The sequence below is a fragment of the Hemicordylus capensis genome, chromosome 4 (assembly GCF_027244095.1).
Source record: "Hemicordylus capensis ecotype Gifberg chromosome 4, rHemCap1.1.pri, whole genome shotgun sequence".
Classification (NCBI taxonomy): Eukaryota; Metazoa; Chordata; class Lepidosauria; order Squamata; family Cordylidae; genus Hemicordylus; species Hemicordylus capensis.
In genome coordinates, this window is record NC_069660.1 from 148,567,745 (window position 1) to 148,586,450 (window position 18,706).

At 40.6% G+C, this 18,706-nt stretch overlaps 1 protein-coding gene across 4 annotated transcripts in view; it reads left to right on the forward strand.

Moving 5' to 3' along the window:
- Nucleotides 1-18,706, forward strand: part of TPR (translocated promoter region, nuclear basket protein) — a 102,882-nt gene that overhangs the window by 5,081 nt on the left and 79,095 nt on the right. For all 4 annotated transcript variants that reach the window (XM_053250869.1, XM_053250868.1, XM_053250871.1 and 1 more), the window contains exons 2-12: nucleotides 2,604-2,708; nucleotides 3,017-3,090; nucleotides 4,955-5,051; nucleotides 8,010-8,113; nucleotides 8,558-8,722; nucleotides 10,042-10,134; nucleotides 10,821-10,901; nucleotides 11,738-11,825; nucleotides 12,736-12,876; nucleotides 13,326-13,417; nucleotides 14,593-14,790. In XM_053250869.1, coding sequence (XP_053106844.1) covers nucleotides 2,604-2,708; nucleotides 3,017-3,090; nucleotides 4,955-5,051; nucleotides 8,010-8,113; nucleotides 8,558-8,722; nucleotides 10,042-10,134; nucleotides 10,821-10,901; nucleotides 11,738-11,825; nucleotides 12,736-12,876; nucleotides 13,326-13,417; nucleotides 14,593-14,790 — 1,238 coding nt within the window. The remainder of the gene's footprint in view (nucleotides 1-2,603; nucleotides 2,709-3,016; nucleotides 3,091-4,954; nucleotides 5,052-8,009; nucleotides 8,114-8,557; nucleotides 8,723-10,041; nucleotides 10,135-10,820; nucleotides 10,902-11,737; nucleotides 11,826-12,735; nucleotides 12,877-13,325; nucleotides 13,418-14,592; nucleotides 14,791-18,706) is intronic.

An 18,706-nucleotide genomic window follows, 5' to 3' on the forward strand; every position in this document is an offset into this window, starting at 1 on the left:
TATTCAGTAGCAATATAGCAATGGAGTTTGGACTAGACAAGTGTGCTGCATTAATAATGAACAGAGGGAAAATAACAAAAACAGAAGGAATAGAACTGCCCAATGGAAGCAACGTCAAGAACCTGGAAGAGAAAGAACATTACAAATACTTGGGCATTCTTCAGGCTGATAACATTGCACACACTGAAGTTAAAAGAAAAATTGGAAGTGAATACAGCAGGAGAGTTAGAAAAATTCTAAAGTCTAAATTCAATGATGGAAACACCATACACGCCATAAACACCTGGGCTATACCTATTATCAGATACACTGCAGGAATAATAGACTGGACCCAGGCAGAGCTAGAGACACTAGATCGTAAGACCAGGAAAATCATGACCATCAATCATGCTCTGCACCCCCGCAGCGATGTAGATAGGCTATACCTCCCTCACAGCTCAGGTGGAAGTCCATCAAACAGTGGAGGAGGAGAAAAGAGGCCTTGAAGAATATATCAAGGACAGTGAAGAAGATGCACTTCAAATGGTCAATAACGCGAAACTATCCAACACCAATGAAACAAAGCAGGCCTACAAGAAAGAACAAGTCAAGAACTGAGCAGAAAAATGGAAAAATAAGCCACTGCATGGTCAATATTTGCACAATATAAGTGGAAAATCAGACATCACCAAGACCTAGCAATGGCTTAAGAATGGCAACTTGAAGAAAGAAAGAAACAGAGGATTTAATACTGGCTGCACAAGAACAGGCACTAAGAACAAATGCAATAAGAGCAAAAGTAGAAAAGTCAACAACAAACAGCAAGTGCCGCCTTTGTAAAGAAGCAGATGAAACCGTGGACCACCTAATCAGCTGTTGTCAAAAGATCGCACATACTGACTACAAACAAAGGCATGACAAGGTAGCAGGGATGATACACTGGAACATCTGCAAAAAATACAAGCTACCTGTAGCCAAGAATTGGTGGGACCATAAAATTGAAAAAGTTGAAGAAAATGAAGATGTAAAAATATTATGGGACTTCTGACTACAAACAGACAAACATCTGCCACACAATACACCAGATATAACTGTAGTCGAGAAGAAAGAAAAACAATATAAAATACTCGAAATAGCAATACCAGGTGATAGCAGAATAGAAGAAAAAGAAATTGAAAAAATCACCAAATACAAAGATCTACAAATTGAAATTGAAAGGCTGTGGCAGAAAAAGACCAAAATAATCCCAGTGGTAATTGGTGCCCTGGGTGCAGTTCCAAAAGACCTTGAAGAGCACCTCAACACCATAGGGGCCACAGAAATCACCATCAGCCAATTACAAAAAGCAACTTTACTGGGAACAGCCTATATTCTGCGATGATATCTATAACAACAGCAACAACATTGACAATAAAATTCAGCCATCCCAGGTCCTTAGGAAGGACTCGATGTCTGGATAAAACAAACCGGTCAGTAACACCTGTCTGACTCTGTAAGTAAGTAAATAAATAAATAATGGAGTTGCCTGGCTGAGAGGCAAGTATTGTTGCTATCCAGTTATTAGTTTGCAGTGGTTTTGAATGAAACCTATACAATAGTAACTCCACCCCACCCCACCCCACCCCATCTGGACATCCTGTAAAGTCACCTGATAGGCTCTGACACATTTGACTTCAGTATCTTTTGAAAGCCTTGAGTTCATATATATGCATAAAAATTACTTCAGAGACCAAACGGACACCTGTATTCAGTTTAAATTTGGAGGAGAGTGTATAAATAGTCTACTTCTTCCCCCCAAATTACATAATTAAGTTGGTGCCATTGTACTGAATTGTAAAATTTCTGGACATAATAATGAGGTCAGGTGGCAGGTGATATCCCTTTGTAAATTGTAAGCAAGTGCTTAATTGTCACTTCTAATTTCAAATTCTGTCCCAATACTCGACTTCTTCTCCCACTCCAACTTGCTCATGTTTGCAGAAGTTCATTTCTTCCTGTGGGCCTTTTTTTCTCCCCGGTGGTACCCTTCATCAAATTTTGTTGCCTGCCACATTATGCTGCTTATATAAAATGAAGCTGAATTGGGATCCTGCCTAGATCGGTTTAGGGTAGAAGAATGGTTACTCTTTCTTCCTGAAGCCTGAATGTGGAGCTGTGAAGAAGGTTTGCAGGCAACTAGCATTATTTTAGAGTGTGTGAGCTAGACATGTGTTGGATCTTTTTCTCTTTCAAAATAACAAGTTTGAAAATCTGGTGGTGGGACAGGGGATGTGGAGAAGAATTGGGTGAGTTGCTTCTGGTCTGAGAGAGCAACAGAGGACAAACCACTCCTGAAACCTTTCTGCAATTTTCAGGAAACTTCAGATCTTAAATTCTGGACTCAATTGACAAAATGATTCCGATCACATCTTAATTTTTGTTTATAGCTCTGGAGTATATTGAGTGCAAATATTGGACTATAGTGATGTAATCTGGTCAAGTGCCACAATAAAGATCTTTGACTTTGAGCTCTCGAGGAATCGGTTTGCAGTGCTTTTGTAGAGGAGTTCTTCATGGATGGTGTGTTTTGACTTGTGCAGTTCCTTGTACAAAATTTTGAAGTAGCATCATGGTGTGTTTTTCAGAGCAACAATACTTCGAAGTTGAAAAACGACTGGCTCAGAGTCAGGAGAGACTTGTAAATGAGACTCAGGAATGTCAGAATCTCCGTCAGGAACTAACCAAGCTTAGTAAGTACTGCTGCTTCATTGGTCACTTAACATTAACCAATTACTTAGTTTTTCACATAAACCAATTTTTATTTCCATGTTAGTGGCATGAACTAATGTCACTAAAATGTTCTATGAGCTTTTGCTCTGTTTTACAGGTAAGCATTGTTTATTATGTCGCTTATTAATTTGGGTGTGTTTGCTAAAGGACTTTAAAATCCAACCTCATAAAATACAACTCTAAACAAAAATGCAGTTGGGGGGAACCCATCAGTTTAATTTATTTACATGCGAAACCAAAAAGGGTTTTTTATTTTGATCCTCTCCAGATGAGCAGCTGAAGTCACTGACGGACAAAAACAAAGAACTGGAAACTGCTCAGGATCATAATGCAGCTATACAGGTACAGACACTGTCAATTATGTAGATTAATATAAGCTCGCAGCGGGGAAATGACTTGATTAGTAAGCCAGAGGTTGCCAGTTCGAATCCCCACTGCTATGTTTCCCAGACTATGGGAAACACCTATGTCAGGCAGCAGCGGAATATGAAGGTGCTGAAAGGCATCCTCTCATACTGTGCAGGAGATGGCCATGGTAAACCTTTCCTGTATTCTACCAAAGCCAACCACAGGGCTCTGTGGTCACCAGGAAGCCGCTGCCAGTCTGTGAAGACAGTACTGAGCTAGACAGACCAATGGTCTGACTCAGTATATGGCAGTTTCCTATGTTCCTATGACAGCACACTTTACTTTTCAGAATTGAGAGTCCGTCCTTTTTTAAATAGGCTCTATGAGAACTGTGCTTCTGGTGAATCTAGGATTACTTTTTTCCTTTCTATTAGCTCTGGTTGTCAAGGCTTCTTGTAAATTCTGGCAGTAATTTTTGTTTAAGAACAGACTGTTCCAGCAATCAAACTCCTTTGCTCTTTTAAAAAATTAAGTATTGCTGAAAAGACTGCTTACGTTGTATTCAGGGAGAACAATGAAATAACATTAAAAGTTCAAGGCAGCCTGGTTAGTATAGTGTTTCCTAAGTGCTGACTTTTCTTCTGTTGCTTGGTATTGGGGTGCTGCAATTTTACAATCATTCAATGTACATTGTTGTCTTGTTTTATGAGCTGAGATCTACAACCCGCCGCTGAGAACTCATGCCATAAGAAAGAGAGAGATGCCACTTGGTTGAATAAAATCATTTTAACCAGAGCTTTTAAGCAAATTCAGGCATTCTTATCTACACATCTCAGGAGTCCAGTATGCGGGGGGCAGTTGCAGTGGGCTGATGAGAAGCAGGCAGAAGAAAAAGTGTTGTATCTTCTATGCACATTTGCCAGCTATATCTTTTTCTCATGTACTATAGTGCCTTGCATTTGACTGTAGAGAACTGTAATGCATAAGAAAAAAGATACAGCTGATACATGTTCATAAGAGATGCAGGGTTTCTTCTTCTGTTCTCCAGCTGATGGGTGGACGTATGTGAAGGATGGTTTGGAGGTGGCCTCTATTTTTTAGAAAGCATTGCTCATTTAGTTGACTCCTGATGCCTCCTTCCAGCATTCTCAAATACATACATCTACAATCCGAGACCTATCCTGGGAAGTATCAGCAAGAAAGATAGATTGCAGTTGTTTTAATAGTAGCCACTGCAGTTGTGGAATCGTCTATTCCCACAGGTCTCTTCCTTGTAGCCTCCAGTGCTGGGGTACACAAGTCTTGAGGGGAACTGTGAAGTGGCAGATTTCTGTTTAATACCATAATAATGGGGTGTGAGAGTGAGAGAAATGAGCAGCAACAGTATCCTTCAAATACTTAAACTTTGTCCCCACTTGTCAGCCTCCAGTGATCCAGACGCTAGGGTACTCTTCTCTCTTTCTTCTAAAGGATCTATCTCCTAGTGGACAGACTCAGCCAGGGCCTGTGTTATGAGGCACTTTGCATTTATTGTGATTTTTTGTTGTGTCAGATTTATGGTTTTGTTGTTAGCTGCTTTGAGGCTCCAAGGCATACAAACAAAAAATGGCATACAAACTGTAATGAAGAAATAAATATCCTCCTTCACACTAGTCTTCTGCCACCTCAGAGAGTGCTCACAGGTTCATAGTCAGGATTACTCTGCTGGTTCACTCCAATTCAGGCAATGCCTGTAGGAATTCTTTCTCTGTTCCTAATTTGATGATTTATGTTTGTTAAAATTGGCTGTATTGATGAGCCTTAATTTTTACCATGCTGCGGTAACTATATACAACAAACCCCTTTTCTTTATTTTTAGAGTCAGCTTACTAGAGCAAAAGAAGAATTGGAAGCAGAAAAGAGAGATTTGGTCCGAACAAGTGAAAGAAGAGCTCAAGAGCTTGAGTACTTGAATGGTAAATTTTAAATGATATGAATAAAATCCCATTTATGTATTTATTGCTAAATTTGCATATCACCTTTAATAACAAATTTACCTCAGAGTGGTTCATAGCATATCTGTTAAACCATAAAAAAAATTAACACACAGCCAATAAAACCACAGAATCAGCATCACCACTAACAAAAAAGAGTGTTCCATAAAGTGCAAAGGCCTGAGTTGAACAGCCAGGTATTTACCTGCCTCTTAAAGGCAGTGTGGGAAGCCAAAGAGTGTGTGTCTGTCAGGAGAGCATTCCAAAGCTGAGAAGGGCTCTGATCTCTGTGGGGATCCATGGTCTCTCACAACTGGGTTTTCTGCACCTGTGCAGTAGTCCTACGGAGGAATCTGTAGTGCCAGTAGGTGCTCTCTGGTATTCCATGTGTTATAGGTAAGCAACCAGTTTTTCTGCATGCATTCCATTCAAGCTTCTCTCATTGCAGTAATCCAGCCATAACATGACTAAGGAATGGGTAACTGTTCCAGATCTGCCTTTCTGGTGGTCTCTGTGTTATTTGTACGACAAGTTCATTGGTTTTTATAAAGTATGTCAAGGCAAAACGATCAAACTGGCGGGGCGTCGTTTATAGAAATTAAGCAACAATGAAGAAATTATGGTTTTAGTTTCTCTTGTAGAACTAAACACATGGGATGAATTGGATTGTGATAGGATTTGGAGCTCTGGTGTTTGAGAATGGTGTTTGGTTTCTTGCGGTCTTGTAATTGTGTGGCCTTTTCCACTCTTTCCTCTTTCTAACAAAGTTCAAGAAGCAAATCTTAGTTCTTGCATTATATTGTATACATGCACATTGTGTTACTGAGATTTCTGTGATGGTGGTGGCGGCACACTCACAGAAGTCAAGGTGGCTGTGCATACCAGCAGCACTTCTGTATGAGCTTTAGAAGTCACCCTGGCTTCTGTGATGGCAGCTCAAGTGAGAGAGTGCCACTTGCCATGATAAAAATCTTAGTATCCATTTAAATGATCCATGCAGATTGGTCCACCCAGATGGTGCCTCCCCTTGAGCACTGTCCTGTTGTGAGCTCATTTCCCCTGATATTAGAATAGAGATCATATAACTTGTGGTGCCTTACATAACTGAAGGAAATATATTTCTATGTGTACAGTGGTGAGATGAAGTTTGTCAGTTGAATAGTTTTCTGTTGAAGGCGCACTTCCATGTGCTTGATGGCCAAGAATGTTTAGCACACATGAGGCTTGAATACTAGGATGGTGCATCAGAGCATCCACTGCCAGAGTAGCCAGAATGAGTACCCAGAATGTTGGGGGCAATATGCTACATCATTGTAAACCGCTTAGAGAGCTCCGGCTATAGAGCGGTATATAAATGTAAGTGCTATTGCTATTGCTATTGCCAGTGAACCTGCTGGGCACCCATTGTTCCATTGCAATGTGGAGGTGGCCACTTCCATCATGGCCATCGCAATGTAGGTCTTCACATTTCTCGTACTGAAGAGTGCAGCTTTTTCTACAGGAATAGGAATCTGGGCCTGGCTGGGAAGGTGTGGGCAGGTGTGAAAGGTAATGCTTCAGAGAGCCCTGCACATAAACAACTTGCCGCCACCAGGTCATGTTCTTGGACAGGTTCTACTATCCAGTCACTTGGGCCTCTGTCTGTCCATTTTACAAAAAGGTAGAGTGGTAAGGCAAGTAGGCATGGGCTGAGGAAAACACTATAGAAACAGTTTCTAAAGAAAATATTTACTTGCTTCAAAATCTTCTTAGTTCCAGAACAGTGCAATAATCTTAAGTGAAAATAGAAATAAAAAATCAGTTGAGCAAAAGTACAAGAAAAGCATTGAATAACCAAATCCCATAGCCAGTGCAAACTAGGCCCAGCCATGGTCTCAAAGGAGTGCAAGGGATAGCTTCTCCCAGAGCCTTCCCTCTTTTTTCTGCAGAAGGCTTGGCTTCCTTACTGCCACAAACTAGCAGTCTCTGCCTCTCCCATGCTGCAGTGATTCCAGCTCAGTGATTTCAAGCTCTCTGCCTCTGACTGTCCCAGTCAGCTTTCTTCTGCAGTCTGCTTGTCTCTTCACTGTTTCAGCTCTTCTCCTCTCTGAGATGTCTCTCTGAGTCTTACCCCTGTCCTGCACAGCTCTTACTCCAACTTTAACTAACTTTTTGCTTCCGGCGAGCCTCTTTTTATTCTCTTTCCCCTCTAATTTTGCTAAACAAACCAATCATACAAACTCAAGTTCCCTCCATTTTTTAAAACATACCTGGTCAAAGCAACCATCCAAAAATTCAACAGCAAAACTCTTTCCCCTCCCAAACCAAACTGTATAACAGGAACTGTGAACTTTTGAACTTTCTTAAAATAGAACATAGGGAGAAAACACAAAGAGGAGGTTCAGGCCTCGTTCATTTACAGCAGTTATCTAGGAGCTGTAGTTTTCCCCAGTACGATCCTCCTTGGGGATGGTGCTTGGAGGAACTTCAGTTCCCACATACCTGTGTATGCCTTCGTCATGTGCTCACACATCTTCCCAGCTGGACCCGTGGGTGTTCATTCCTGTAGAAGAGCCCTTCCTGGGGCAAGAAATGTGAGGAACTGCCATGGAGATGGCTACGGTGAGAGCGTCTGCCTCTGTGCAGCATGACAGTGGTAGGGTGTGTGTGCTGCAGATTCATCAGCGCCATACACTCCAATGCACAGCCATATTGAATACATTAAGAGTGGAGTCAGTGTGAATTTTGCCCTCGGCTCCAGTGAAATGGTATTGTGCTTATAATGTTTTGTGTTAACATGCTGATTGTGTACATTTGGGGGGATTATAAGTGGAGAGTTGCAAAATGTAACAGCTGTGTGTTGTAACCTTTTCGATCTTATGGCTTTGAATGGGTTTTAATGTCCATTGTAGTAACTGGTAGCAAAAGTTCTAAATAGTCTATTTTCTGTGTGTGTTGTAGATGATGTTAAGCGTCTAAATGAGAAACTTGTAGAAACAAACAATGCAAAGATAGAGCTACAGTTGAAACTGGACGAACTTCAAACGTCGGCCTTCTCTGTAAAGGTAAGTTTGGAAAGCACATAGTTTCTTGCAGAACTGTAGGAATACAGTAGTGATGTAACTCCTGCATATCTATCTATTTTTAATTATCAGTTTTTCAAGAACCATTCAGTATCTCTCTCACTTAAAAAAACCCAAGTTAACTGACTTCTTTTGTGTGGTCTTATTTTGTGTTAGTAAGCAGTCTGAGACCCTTTATAATAATACAAGTAGTGGACAGATGGGCAAATAGATTATTATTCATAATGAAATGGTAATAAACCACAACTTGGTTTGTTGGGGTGGTTTATTTGACTTAGTAGAGCACATGCATGCCTCATATTAATTTCTTAAAAGCTTATTTTTAAAGGACTTGGGTTGCAAGTAGCAATGTGTTCCTCAGGGTTTTCCTTTTACTCTTTTTTGCAGATTGAATGAATTGTGTATAACTTGCAATTTTATTTTTAGTATCGTGAGCAAAGGTGGGAGCAAGAAAAGGAATTGTTACAAAACCAGAACACTTGGCTGAATAAAGAACTGAAGGCAAAAACAGATGAACTCCTAGTTCTTGCCAGGGACAAAGGGAATGAAATGTTGGAACTTAAATGTAACCTGGAGAACAAGAAAGAGGAGGTAAACCAATTTTCAGATTTTTAAGTATAAGTTTCTTTCTTGCCTGGTTGATGGAGGAATTGTTATCAAATTCGGACGTTTGCATGCATGACTTTCAACAAGCCACACACTTGGATAAGAAGTATTTGAGGAGATGCCCTTAAAATTGAATGCCCTAAGTTAAAGTATCTGGTGGTGTAATAGAGTATTGGGCTGTAAAAGAATGTCATGTTACTAGTTAAAATGTGCACAAGTAGTTTGTTTTTGTACACCACTTTTCATTTGACAGTTTCCCAAAGCAGCTGACTAATTAACAATAACATTTGGTACCATATTAAAACAAGAAGAATAGCATGAAGAAGAATTTTTTTCTTCTTTTTATGAAGGGAAAGCTTGTATACTGTTCTGGTCACCCATCACAAAAAGGATATTGTAGAGCTAGAAAAAGCACAGAAAAAGGCATCCAAAATGAAATGAGTTTGGAGCACTTCAATACAAGGAAAGGCTAAAGCATTTGGGATATTTTAGTTTTGAAAAATGACTAAAGGGGATATGATAGAAGTGTATTATATTGGCACAGTTGTTTCAGTATAGTTAAGATGGAGAGTGTTTTCAACGTTCTGCCATTATAAGTGATAGAATGTTCAGGGCTTATAAAGTCAAAAGTATCTACCCAATTCTTCTGAAATTGTGCACACATCAACTAGGGGATGCGTGACATCACTCCATCAAATTCGGTGCAAATCCATTGCAATATGGCTGAGATACAGCAGTTTATGTTTTTTAACTCCTAAATGGAGGTTTCAAAGTGTTGGCAACGTTTTGTCAGCACAGCCTTAGCTAAAGCATCCCACAGGGGATAAGCTCTGTTAGTATATTTAAAACAAAAATGCCAGTAATCCATCCTCTCCTACTTTGTAGAGGATACAGCAAGGAGATAGTGACTGACATAATGCGGAACATTCCGTAAAGCCCTTCAGTGCTGCATTGTTGTTCAGAATTCAACTATGGTATAATAGCTAAGTAGTAAGCTTGTTTGGGGGCATTTCATTTGAAGGTGCTTTTATGATAGTATGTGCCAGTAGTTGTTTTTACCTTTTAAATTAAGTTTCTGCCATTTAAATATATAGTTTGAAATGTAAGCATGTAGCCTCTAAGACAGAATAACCTGACATCCAGATTCATATGTTTGGGTGCTACAGGGGAAGGGCAATTTTTGCAGACCACCCCCCCCCCCAGCCCACTGTGCCTTTTGAAAATGTGTCCTTCTGGTATTCAGAACAAAACACAGCTTTAGTTATAATCAAGCATAAATACCTTGTCTGTCCTCATTTCAATAGGTCTCCAGACTGGAGGAACAAGTCAGTGGACTAAAACAATCCAATGAAAATCTACAGAAACATGTGGAAGATCTCTTAGGGAAACTGAAGGAGGTAAACATTGTGTCCTGCTTTGACTTGCAGCATTGACTATGCTATGGCACAATTTGAGGGTTTACTGTAGGTTTACAGATACATAAACTAATCGAATTAATAATAATAATAATTATTATTGTTGTTGTTGTTGTTGTTGTTATTATTATTATTATGCAAGTAAGTCATTCTTACTCTCATCTTGTAGGTTATGTATCTATGCAGTATTACCCAAAGACCACAGTCTTATATTCTGTTAAGTTTGAATGGCCTTATTTTAAAATATGCATGTGTGTGGTCTCAGAGCCGAATCTTTTTAGTATTCTGTTGTGATATCTGGATAGATTTTAAAGAAGTGTAGCGAGTCTGGCTAACTGTTAATCATAGCATCTCTTGCCAGCTACTGTAGCACTTGAGAAATAGGTGGGCAGAGTGGCGTAGTGGTGGGATTAATAGTATGATACAAATTTTGAAAACTAGTGCAGATGATTTTGCTTGTTAAATTTAAAATGTTATGATTTGTTCTTGTTATTATTAGTACCTAACTGCTGTTGTGAACCACCCTGAGCCATTTTTGGATAGGTGTCATATGAATGAAATAAATAACAAATGTTTTGCTGTGTGTTTTGCTGTGAATTTTACTTTACCCAGTATTTAAAACTTTAATAGTTTTGTATGTTAATTGCACAAATGTTATTATTCATCAGGCAAAAGAGCAGCAATCCAGTATGGAGGAGAGATTCCACAACGAGCTAAATGCCCATATAAAGTTATCTAATTTATACAAGGTATGATTTCAGGAAACGCTTCAAATTTTGGTCTTTGCATTTATTATAAATGCAAGTGTAATTGTACACTTGTCAAGGTTTGAGTTTTGCTTCTGATTTAAAAACATGCTATTTTTCAGTTGGAAATGTCAAGACTAAAATATGAGTTCTCTTTTGATGTATATTTACTGGATACTTTTGTATCAGTGATTGCTAGCTATATTGTACATAGCTTTATAAGCAGTGTTCAAAGATACTTTGCAAAAGTAATACGGGGATGGTAATGCATCTATTTACCAGAGAAAATGCACAATCTCCAGGACCTTTTCAGAGTTTACTTTCCCCCCGTTTCTCTTTAAAAACAGTAAGTTCTTAAAGCTTTCTGAAAGGCTGGCAGGGAGGAAGCATCATAAACTCCTTGTGATAGGGAGCTCAAGAGCCCAGGGCTGCCACCAAAAAAGGCCCTGTCCCATGTGCACACCAGTTTAGCTTCAGTCAGTGGTGGCATGGGGAACATCAAGTGTGTTATGTCCTACATCTTGGAGGTTGGACAGTGTGCCAAGTACTGAAGAATGGGAGGATAAACTACACATGTAATATCTGCAAAACTGATGTATGCTGTTTGACTTGAGTACCACAGTTGGATAATACTTGCCTTCAGAAACAGTACTCATTTATTGTGTGTTGGAGGAACAGAACTCCAAGTGTAGATAATGTGTTTGATTTATTTTAAATGTATCATGCATGAATTACTACTCTGTATACTATTTCATAATTTTAGAAGGTGAATAAAAATGCATTGCATATTTTTGTTGCTTTGATTACATGATGCTTCAGTTAAAATATATTGCATTTAGAGTGCTGCTGATGACCTGGAGACAAAGAGCAATGAGCTGACACAAGCTGTTGAGGAGCTGCACAAACTTCTGAAAGAAGCAGGTGAAGGTGAGGAGTAAGCTACTTCAAAATTTAGCATCTTCTTCTGTAGTTGTAGCTATAGAGTGAAAGATTAAGACTAAGGCTGGGAGCTACCTTAGTCAGGTGGACAGGCTTGATCCTGCCAAGTGGAATTTCTCTTTTTAAGATGCATATCACAGTGTGATATGCATGGAGCCTACACCCTGAGGGCTCCATGCCCTCCATGGAGCTCCATGGAGCCATTATGTGGCTAACATAATGTAAAATGGCAACTCCTGCCGCCCAGCTTAAAATTACCAGTTGGAGCAGAATATTGGTAAACTTTGTTTAAAGTCCTATAAACAGAATATCAACTAATTTATCAGTTAACCTCTATCAAAAATCCGCTTTTTAAACTTATAGTTTTCCAAAGAGGTTTGCCATGTGACTTGTGTGTTTTGGGAAGAGAAGGGACTGCTGCTTTGCACAGTGCAGGTCTAAAGCTCCTTTGGTCTCATGGTATTTAATGTGCAGTTCTTAGATCAAGGTCTAGAACTTCAGGTGCTTCCTAGCTCTGTGACTATGTGAATAATAGTACAGGTGAACCCCGTTATCCACAGGGGTATTGTCCACTGCAGATAACGGGATATTGAAGTCAATTGGTTTGGGTGGGTTATATTCCTGGAAGCTGGCAAAAAGGGCAAAAAACATGAGGGAAAGGCAAATAAAGTGCCCTACCTACCTATGAGGTTGGTTTTCAATTAGATACCCGTGGATAAGCAGAACCACGAATAACGAGCTCCATCTGTACTAAAGAGGATATTTCGGCCTTGATGTAGCCAACATGCCTGCTAAATTGCCTTGAGGTACTGTGGCATCCTACAAATGTTTTTGTTGAGTAGTTTTGTTAAATACACTCTTGGAAGCTGCCAGTAATGTATTTTTCTACCTCCTTTAGCTAACAAAGCGACACGGGATCGTTTGGCTGAGGTGGAACAATTGAAGGCCGCAATGGAAAAAGAACTGAAAGAAACGATTAGCAAGCTGGAAAAAGAGCTGGACAATGCAAACGATTTGGTTTCTGCCACCAAACGTAAAGGTCTGATAGAACTTCAGAAATAGATATTGTAAAAATGTGGGCATTTAATATTACAAATAACCTTATTACATGGTAGGTGGTTCTGTTATAGCGCTTGAAAGCCATATCTGAAGCGATTTATTTAAAAGCTCATTACTTTTATGTTATTGTGGGTGGATGAAAGATTTTAAGAAAAAATATAGATTTCTGTCTTCTACATAGGTATCATCTGAAGAATAACATCCTTAGCAATCTCCTCCTCCTCCTCCTCCACTAATACTTTCACAGTCTGTGATTTTCCTGAAGGCTTAGAACAAGACTAGACAACACTGAATCAGAGTCTGAAAGTATTTTACATTTAGGGTTGGTTTTCTTAAGTACACACATGTAACTGGAAGACTTGTGTTTGCTATGATTGCCAAAGTAATCAATTTAACAAACGAACGTGTTCTGGTCTTTGTCTTGTCTAGGGGCCATCCTTTCAGAGGAGGAGCTGGCAGCGATGTCTCCTACAGCTGCAGCAGTAGCTAAGGTGGTAAAGCCTGGCATGAAATTAACGGAGGTAGGAATGAATATATTTGTTATTAAATTGCTTACAAGTTCATGGGTCTTTGTGCATTTTTAGCCTTATTCAGCGGGTCAGTTTTCAGTGAATGCTCTTCAGCTTCATATGATTTTATTGAGCATGGTCTTCATAGGGAAATAAAGCGTGATATAGTGTGTGTGTGTGTGTGAGAGAGAGAGAGAGAGAGAGAGAAATAAATATAGAAATTAAGCATTTGTTTCTGAATAATTTCATAGTGGGCTCTTTAGGCCATATTTTGTGTTAATGAATAACTTGACTTTTTTTCTTAACAAGACTGCATTTGCACAAGGTGCATCTCACAGTTTTGGAGCATTCCCCCCCACTCCCCTTACAACCTTCTATTCTGAAGGGTCCACTGATTCTTTGGAGTAGGACTTCTGTGGGAGGAGAAGCGGGTGGGATGTTTCCTTTCAAGAACTTATTTATGCACATGGTACTTCAGCGCCATCCCAGTGGAAATGGTTTCTTACTACATTTGAAATTACGTATATTAATAGTACATTTGTTTACATGGATTAAGGCCTTCTTTATGGCTTCAAGTCAGGAGGTAAAGAAAAGAGACTGAATAGCTGAATCCCACACTAGTTTGTATGTGTGTCCCATTCATTTTAGCAGGATTTACTCATGTGTATCAGTGCATGCCACGGTTGATTTTAGACAAGATGAGTTGACATATTAAGTTGTCTTTTTGTCAGAAAGCTATATTTTGGTTTGGCTGAAAAATTGATTAACTGGAGTTGTGTGATTTTTTTTTTTTAAAGGCTCAGTTTTGAATATGTTTGAAACTTCTCCTCTACATCTATGCTTCATTTCTACCTTGATGCTGACCAAATAATTTGTATTGGTTACTATCCTAACTAAATGGTCCTTTAGACACTGCATGGGAGATACTTTTCTGTGAAGTAACACTATGCAGATGAAAGGGCATGTGAATGGCACTACTACATAGGCAGAGCTAATCACATGAGCCTTTTGCCTGATAATTCTCTCAAAAAATCAAATGGGAAGATAGTAACAATATACAACATTATGCAACAATACACAATAGGATAGAGGATGATTACAAATTTAAGAAATGTGTGTTGGCAGTCTGACTTTTTCAGATAGCATTTGGACCAGTTTATTTTTTGTGTTTTGGTCATTTGACACAGCTTTACAATGCATATGTAGAAGCTCAGGATCAGCTGCTGCTTGAAAAGCTAGAGAATAAGAGAATTAATAAGTACTTGGATGAAATAGTGCAAGAAGTAGAAGCCAAAGCACCTATTTTGAAGCGCCAGCGTGAAGAATATGAACGCTCACAAAAGGCTGTCGCAAGTCTTTCTGCTAAACTTGAGCAAGCTATGAAAGTGAGTATATAATTTGAATTTCAGATTCTAATCTTAAAGAAACCATTTATAAATGTATCCAGCTGTTTTGCCTTGTTTTTTAACCAGTAATGGGGTGGTGGTGGTGTTGGTGTTTACACATAACTGCTCTATGGAGATAACTCTAGGACTTCTCAGCACGTTTTGATCTCAGGCCTAAATTTAATGGGCGGTTTTGTAACCTCTTAATTAACCTGATGCCTTTTCCCTGCTGTTTCCCATTCATCCATGTATGAAATTCACTGGGTGAATCTGGGCCAGTTGTTGTGTGGATAAACATAACCATGGACACTGCTCTGGGTTCCTTGGTGTAGGTCTAGCTGGCCTGTGCCAATGCAGACTGCAGGAGGGTATTACATATTTAAATGGCCCTCTGTTTGGTGTTGTGTGTGTTAAATTAATGCATACAGAAAATAGTAAACCAGGATTCTAGCCTAGTATGTTCCATGGCAGACTAGTTTTATTGTGTGTCATGGGTTTTATATAGGGGAGTTTTAAAACATGCTCTGAAATCTGTTGAGGCACCATTGACTAACAATTATTCCATATAGTTAAGCTATATGGCCTTTAGCTGTTTGGTTTGGATAAAGAAAGACCCATAAAAACTCATTCATAATTGATTTCTTACAAGTGAAATGATGGGGTTTTCTTGCATTTTATTGGCTGTATCAGCATTGCCCTGCTTGGATTGATGAGTAATACTGATCCTTTATAAAGAGATGGGGTCAGACAGATTGGGCATTGGCAAGGGCCCACCTGGCTGACATGCGAGCCCCCAGTGGTAATGATAGTGTGAGCTGGCTTAGAGACTTGTATCACTGCTGTCTTTGCCCAGCGCTCCCTGTTGGCAATGGGAGTATCTCCCAGAGGCCTTTGCATCAAGGGGCCTCTCGGAGGACGTTGCCACTAGCTGATGGGGAGTGGGAGAGGAGGAGCTGCCATGGAAATTCTTCAGCCAAGAGACTTGTGTGGTAGCTGTTTCGCCAACCATCCTCAGTCCCCATTGGTTACTGTGGGGGCTGCAGGAGGGAATAAACACAGCAGTAGTTCTTTTTCCTCCTACCCTCTGATTTCTCTGGTAAGCTGGGGTGCAATAGGGTTCCAGAGCACCATGGAGGGCTGTTGTGTTCAGCTTTGCCCAAAGATCCCCACAACCTGGTGCCAATGCTGCACAGCTGTCCTGAGGGTTTTTTAAATGATTTTTTTTTCCATTTTATCATTCAAAACAAAACAATAATCAATGTCTCACATAAAACTAGTGTATACAAACAAAATTCAGCACTGTTAATATCAAAAAGGGTACACAAAATATCCATATCATTTTAATACCACCATCTTTAACTTCTCTGGCCGTAGAATTATCAATAAAATTGAGAAAAGGAATCCACTTTTCTTTAAAAAAAACAACCCCAAAACACAACCTTTTATAACTCACACTCAAAGATAATTTGTGAGAATAATTTGTCCTGTGTTAAGATTTCCCATATTATTATTTTTTGAAACTCTTCTCTTATTCCTGGTGGTCCCCCATCCCCCCAGTTAGTTACAGTTTGAAATCTTGCTGCTATTAACACAATTCCTTCTGCAAATTTGAAGCTTTAATTTCTCTCAAGTCATTAAGTAAAACTATTTCCAGTTTATAGGACGCTTTGCCAGAATGAGTACGCAAGGACAAGATAACCATGTATTATCTATTATATTAATTCTCGTAGACATGCCTCTGTGGGGATGCGTCCCGGCAACCCAGCGGATTGGATGGGTGGTGGAGGCGCCAGATTGGCTGGGAAGCGATTGGCCGCGTAGGGAAGTGGCTGCTTGGGGAGGAAAGGAAAGGAAGGAAAGTGGGCAAGCGGAGAGGAGAACTGAACGGACTGGGGCAGAAGGGAGGGGGGAAGCTGTGGGGAGAGAAAGTGGTGGAGCCTGGCTGGGCAGAGACAAATGGCTGGCCGCTTCGGAAGACGCTCTCTAGAGGGAGGGCTGTGCAGGAAGGAGCAGGCTGAAGGCTTGGCTGCCCGACACCAGGGACTGGAGGAAGGAGGCGGCGGCAACTGCCAGCAGGGAAAACACAAACAGGCTAAAAAGCGGAGGCGGGGTGTGGGGGGAGCATGAATGAGAGAGAGAGAAAGAGGGGGAAACGGAGGAGGGAGCAAGCTGGGGCAGAAGGTTTGTGGGGGGAGGGGACTGGGGCAGAAGGCTTGGGGGGAGAACGGACTGGGGCTTGAAGGCTGGGGGGGAGGAGAGTAGGGCAGAAGGTGGGGGGAGTGTACTGCAGCACAGATGCTCTGTGCGGGATCAGCTAGTTATTTATTATTAGAGCCCCTGGTGGCGCAGTGGAAAAACTGCCGCCCTGTAACCAGAAGGTTACAAGTTCGATCCTGACCAGGGGCTCAAGGTTGACTCAGCCTTCCATCCTTCCGAGGTCGGTAAAATGAGTACCCAGAATGTTGGGGGCAATATGCTAAATCATTGTAAACCGCTTAGAGAGCTCCGGCTATAAAGCGGTATATAAATGTAAGTGCTATTGCTATTGCTATTATTTAATACATGTATATACCGCCCCAAACCAAAGTCTTGGGGCGGTTCACAATAATAAAACAACAATACAAATAAATAAAACATTAAAATAAATTAAAACTCCAAAAAAGCTGCTTAAAACGAAAAATTTACAATATTTAAAATTACAAAAGCGAAAAGGCCTGGTTAAAAAGACAAGTCTTCAAAGATCTTTTAAAAACTGCTAGAGATGGGGAGAGTCTTATGTCAGTGGGAAGCACATTCCAAAGTCTCAGAGCGACAACTGAGAAGGCCCGTCCCTGAGTGGCCACCAAACGACTTGAAAGTAGCCACAGATGGGCCTCCCCTGACAAATGCAGTGGACGATGGGTGTCGTGCAGAAGACGACGCTCTCTTAAATACTGTGGGACTAAACTGTTTAGGGCTTTATAGGTTATAACCAGCACTTTGTATTTTGCCCGGAAACCTATTGGCAGCCAGTGTAACTCCTGTAATATAGGAGTAATATGGTCTCTTTGAGATGACCCAGAGACCAACCTGGCTGCCGCGTTCTGTACTAATTGTAGTTTCCGGATGACATACAAAGGCAGCCTCACATAGAGCGCATTGCAGTAATCAAGTCTGGAGGTTACCAGCAAATGTACTACTGTTCTGAGGTCATGAATCTCAAGAAATGGACACAGCTGGCATATCAACCGAAGCTGATAAAAAGCACTTCTGGCCATTGCTTCAATCTGAGAAACCAGGGAGAGGCGTGAATCCGGAAGCACTCCCAAACTGCGTACCTGTTCCTTCTGAGGAAGTATGACCTCATCTAGAACAGGCAGGTCAATACGTTTCCCGAGTAACGACCTTGCACAACAAGTACTTCTGTCTTGTCTGGATTCAGTCTCAGTTTGTTATCCCTCATCCAGCCCATTACTGCCTCCAGGCAGGCATTCAGGGAGGATATGCCTTCTGATGAAGTTGACATGGAGAAATAGATTTGGGCATCATTAGCGTACTGATAGCACTCAGCACCAAATCCCTGGATGATCTCTCGCAGCAGTTTCATGTATATGTTAAAAAGCATTGGAGACAATATGGAGCCCTGAGGGACCCCATATAAAAGCTCGAGTTTTGAAGAGCACCAGTCTCCAAGTGACACCATCTGGAATCTGCCTGAGAGATAGGAGCGGAACCACCGCAAAGCAGTGCCTCCTACACCCAACTCCCTCAGACGTTCCAGAAGGATACTATGGTCGATAGTATGGAAAGCCTCCGAGAGATCCAGAAGGACCAACAGAGTCACACTTCCTCCATCAAGTCCTAACTGGAGATCATCCATCAGGCTGACCAAGGCAGTCTCCACCCTGTAGCCCACCCGAAAAAAAGTTTGAAATGG